The sequence below is a fragment of the Mangifera indica genome, chromosome 16 (genome assembly GCF_011075055.1).
Source record: "Mangifera indica cultivar Alphonso chromosome 16, CATAS_Mindica_2.1, whole genome shotgun sequence".
Classification (NCBI taxonomy): Eukaryota; Viridiplantae; Streptophyta; class Magnoliopsida; order Sapindales; family Anacardiaceae; genus Mangifera; species Mangifera indica.
This window is the reverse complement of record NC_058152.1, coordinates 2,205,090-2,210,246: the sequence shown is the minus strand read 5'-3', so window position 1 is coordinate 2,210,246 and position 5,157 is coordinate 2,205,090. Positions and strand designations below refer to the sequence as shown.

Sequence of the window (5,157 nt, the reverse complement as noted above, 5' to 3'; positions counted from 1 at the left end):
TGTAAAATCCCAATCACTTCGATATAAGTAATTTCAGAAGTTTTATAGATTTAAATTATATGGTAGGGTTTCAAGTATTTATATAATTTTAAAAGTTTTAATTCGATATTTTATATCATATACATAGGTCATACGGATTAGGATTACTTGATCTTATGTTTCTTTGCGTATAATAAAGCTTACATATCAAACATGCATTTGTCAGCCATAACTCAATTCACTACCTAGGGCCAGAACTAAAGCAGCTTTGAATTTTATTCTCTTATATTTGTAATGACTTGTAGCATTTATATATGGGTAATATTATATATATTTATTTTAAATATATAAATATAATATATATATATATATATATATATATATATATATATATATATTATCTTGTAATTAGGTATTACTTTATTTTTAATAAATATAAATATATATATCTATTTATATAGGCCAAAAGACTATTTCCCACCCAAGGTATACTTACCTATGGGCTGTTAAGAAAACGGATTTAAGAGCAAAATCGTTATTTTATCTGTAATATTAAAAATGAATTAAAATTTAATCATATTTCCCCCCTAACCCTTAAAAACTAACCATTTTTCCCTGGGCCAAATTTTGAAAAATAGCATTCCCCCCCCTAGGGTTTAGTTTTCAATCCCCAACGTCAAATCCGGCGCCATTATTTTATATGTAATATTAAAAATGAATTAAAATTTAATCCTCTTTTCCCCCTCTAACCCCTAAAAACTAACCATTTCCCCCTAGGCCAAATTTTGAAAAATAGCATTTCCCCCCTAGGGTTTAGTTTTCAATCCCCGACGTCAAATTCGACGCTATCGCCGACGATGAAGACTTCCTGACGCATCACCATGCTCCGACGACTTCTCTTCTCTCCTCTGGAACGCCGATCGACCCAGATCTGACGTCGTCTTTGTTTGGGAAGACGAAGAGCTTCGTCTCCCGACGAAGCTCTTCAACTTTTCAAGTGAAGACGACACCAGACTAGGTCGATCGGAGTTCCAGAGGAGAGAAGAGAGGCCATTGGAGCTTGATGGTGTATCAGGAAGGCTTTATCGTCAGCGATGGCACCAGATTTAGCGTCGGGGATTGAAAACTAAACTCTAGGGGGGAAATGTTATTTTTCAAAACTTGACCTAGGAAAAAATTGTTAGTTTTTAATGGTTAGGGGAGGGGGAAAGAGATAAAATTTTAAGGGGTTAGAGTTTTGTTAAATTTAACTGCTCATAGATGGGTATTTGATATTTTCAAAATTAAAGGGGGGAAACTTGAAAATGTAGTATACCTTGGGTGGGAAATAGTCCTTTGGCCATTTATATACTTAAAATTGATACGTATAATTTGATGATTACATATTCCATAAAAACCAATCAAAGAATTGCGTCTAGTCAAGCTTCACCATTAATTTAATAGTACAAATTTAGAAAGCAATTAATCAGCCTTGGCGTCTTGGATGCGAAACAGCTGAATTATGTCTGAAAACGAAAAGGCAAAGTAGAAGATGAGAGAGAGAGAGAGAGATGGTGGTGGAGAAAGTTTTCACGTTACTCGAAGAGAATAAATGAAAATGAATGTAGAGAAGCAAAGCAGGCAAAGAGAGGACATAAGTCTTTAACATAAGGCTGCAGATGGAATCCTTCTCCCACTGCGAGCAAATCAATATGCAGTTTAAGGAAACTCTTTCCAAAGGCTGCTTTTTTATACTTCATTCATCACTTTCTTATAAACAAACATTGAAAGAATCTTCATATGCCATCCATCACCACACCTCCACTGTTCTTCTTAACATTTCAAAACTTAACCCCGCTTTCCCAGTATTAAAGTTTTTGAGTTAACCAAGATGATATCTCCACTCTTTCATCATCTTTTGCCTGAGTTTTGGCTTTTACTTTTCATATATGTAATTTAAATTAAAGATCATATAATACAGGAAAACACTGCCCTAATTGTAATGTACAAGGAAATCCAATCATATATAATGCAATCAATAATCGATAAAATTATACATATTTATTCTAATTACACAAATGAGTATATATTTAAGATACATTATTAAATAATTTTAAATTAAAAATAAAGTAATACTTAATTATATTATATGTTTATTTATTTATATACCTAGAAATGGATACGCAAAAGCACTGGAAGGCCTAATATATCTCATTTGTAACACTTCTTGATAGTTGATTCATCTTCATAAATAAGTTAAAACACACTGTAATTAAGCACGCACTTAATAACATAATAGAGGGTAAAACCTGAAGCTACATCCATATTCATATACCACAACCCAGAAAACCACAGTAACAACAACATTATCATATAAAGGAAAGAAAGAAAGAGGTTTTCAAGGATATGCACCATTAGTTGTGGGGAGATCGGACCAAGAGAGAGTTGGATTCCAGAAACTCAATTCACTTGGGGCCACTGGAGATGACTCTAAAATGGTTGTTGTTGTTGTTGTTGAAGATGATGATGAAGAAGAAGCAGCATTGCCCAGAAGCAGTGGTGTTGTTGAGTGATCAGCATAATAGTTAGTTGATGATTTGAGCCTCTGATACAGTTCTTGAATCCCTGAGTTTTGAGCCTCATGGCCAACTAAGAAACCATTTTGTTGGTAAGAGTTTTGAGCTTGCTGATGAGAGTTTTTCCAAATTGGGCTGCAAAGACCTAGAGAAGGAACCTGCTGATTAAGAGGATCCAACATCATGGTTCTGGAATTTAGTGCAGAAGTTGCAACAGGTGGCTCACCCATCACATGATGAGTAGTTCCAATTAAACCTGCCTCCTCTTTCACAGAATTAACATTAGGGTTTTGTGAGTGTGAGGATCTGAGTAAGGCTAAAAGCTGAGAACTTTGAGGTGAAGCCCACAAAATTGGGTTTGATGGAAGATCATGATGATCAAATCCATTACCAAGGCCCGATCTTCCAAACTCATATGCAACAGTTTTCATCTTAGAAGCAGTAGATGATTTAGCAATAGAAGTAGACACAGTGGTGTTCTTGTTTTTGCGACATCCACCACCAATGGGAACATTTCTCAAAGCACCACCTTTAGTCCAATAACGACGGCAAGTCTTGCAGAAGTGGCGAGGCTGAGTAAGATTATAGTTGTTGTAGTAACAAAACTTGGTATTAGAAGAATCACAACGTGGGCACCTCAAGTTTTGATTCTCAGAACTGGATGAAGAGTTTGAATTAGTAGAGGTGACAGTAGTTGTTGCAGTAGAAGCAGAAGCAGCAGCAGCAGCAGCAGTAGTACTAGAAGAAGAAGAAGAAGAAACAGGAGAAGGTGAAAGAGAAGGAGTGCCTTCCAAAATGGTTCCAGTGATGGAAAACTTCCTCTCACTTGCAATAAAACCGGCGCCTGCTAGGAGTTCTTGAATCATCTTTTCTTCTTGGTAGATCTACAACAATCCAAAGCCAACAAAAGCAAAGAATAAGGGTGAGTCTTTTTGAGTTAGTGGAAAAGCTTGGTAAAGAAAGTAGATTTTTTTGTTGTTCTTTGTAGTATTAGTGTGTATATGTATGAGGAGTAGTGTACATGGCTTGTGCAAAATATTAGCTTTTTGGGAAAGTTTTTTTTTCCCCTTTTTATATCTAATTTAAAAAAATTAACTAAACAATGCGATTTAATATACAAATAAATATATATTTATATTTATTATTATATAATTAAACATATAAATATATATTTATTTATATATTTAAAATTAGTTTATATAATTTTTTTTTAAGGCCAATTAAAAAAGCCTTAATATAGATATACAATTATGAGCTACTTACTTTAGTCTATTTAAAAAAAAACCCAATATTTGGAATTTTGTTGTTAGTGGTTTTTGGAGGGGAGTTAAGGCAACTGGTCTTTTCTCTCTTTTTTTTTTTTAATTTTATTTTCCATTCTATGATTCTATCCATTGATCTTCAAAGTTATCATTTTCCTACTTTTCACTCATTTGACCAGACTCTATTAGAATTAGACCATGATAGTTCCAATAATCAACCCATTGAACAGATGGTTAAAAATAGAAAGGCTGGTTCTTTTAATGAGGAAATTGATCAGGGATAGTTTGGTTTGGAATTAAAAAAATTGTTGTATATTTTTAATTTATTTGATATAATAATTATAAAATTAATTATTAGATATAAAAATATTTAATATTATTAGTTCAACTCTAGAAAAGCTATTTGATCCTCTTGCAGAAAATGATTTACAGAGGTTAGGTAAAACATGTGTTAATTTTAGTTAAAATAAATCTAGTAATATTATATATAAATTTATTTATATAAATTGAGATGAAAATATCTGATTTGAAAATTTAAAAATAAGAGAAAAAATATATAACTACATAATCCAATAAAAAATAGACACTTCAACTTTATTCAAATATGATCCCAAGGGTTACTCTAAGTAATGAAAAGAAAAATTTTCTTCGTAAAATATTAGTGTTCGGATACGAATAACTTAAGATTAACTAATAATATATTATAATAAAATAAATACTTAATTTATCTGATATAATAGTTATGAGTTTAATCAATATATCATAAAGTCTAACAAAGTAGAACGGTCCGGTCAAATTAAAAAAAAAAAAAAAGGCTTTATTCAAACATGTCTCGGTTGGATTTGATTGGAAGAAATTAAGAGAATTTTATAAAATAAATATATGTAAGTGGGATTTGATTGAAAGAAATAGAGAAATTTTGATAAAATGATAGATGCTGTTGAAGACCCATCATGACCGGTTAAGGAGAAAGCCAATCAGCTGGAAGCACGTGTAAAGTATGACGTCCCCACATCCAACTATAAAGCCAAAACCCGGGACTTTTGGCTTGAATTTTGCATAATAAAATTAATACTTATTATTATTATTATTAATATTAATAATATTTCATTTCATCTGATCTGATAATGGCTCTTTTCTTCCCCCCTCGTGTGCGACACTTTCTTTGCCCCACTCATTTTTCACACGTACGTCTTCTTCTCCCTGGCCTCTTTCTTAATCATCGTTGAATATTTAATCAAGGTGATTCAAGATTTACATACATTATTAGTGCCTTAATCTCTGCTCCACTCAAGGGACACAACGATTAAATTGAAGCCAGAAAATTTCAAGTAATTTAAAATAATTTAGTACTGGGTTTG

At 32.3% G+C, this 5,157-nt stretch overlaps 1 protein-coding gene across 1 annotated transcript; it reads right to left on the bottom strand.

Moving 5' to 3' along the window:
- Positions 1-2,165: 2,165 nt before the first annotated feature.
- Positions 2,166-3,514, bottom strand: LOC123198760 (dof zinc finger protein DOF1.1-like). Its single transcript, XM_044613520.1, has one exon. The coding sequence runs from the start codon at positions 3,398-3,400 to the stop codon at positions 2,357-2,359; it is 1,044 nt and encodes a 347-aa protein (XP_044469455.1). The 5' UTR covers positions 3,401-3,514; the 3' UTR covers positions 2,166-2,356.
- Between the last annotated feature and the right edge of the window lie 1,643 nt (positions 3,515-5,157).

Bases quoted from the DNA above. Each gene is read 5' to 3' on its own strand.
- LOC123198760 (XM_044613520.1), bottom strand. From the start codon at position 3,400: ATGATTCAAGAACTCCTAGCAGGCGCCGGTTTTATTGCAAGTGAGAGG.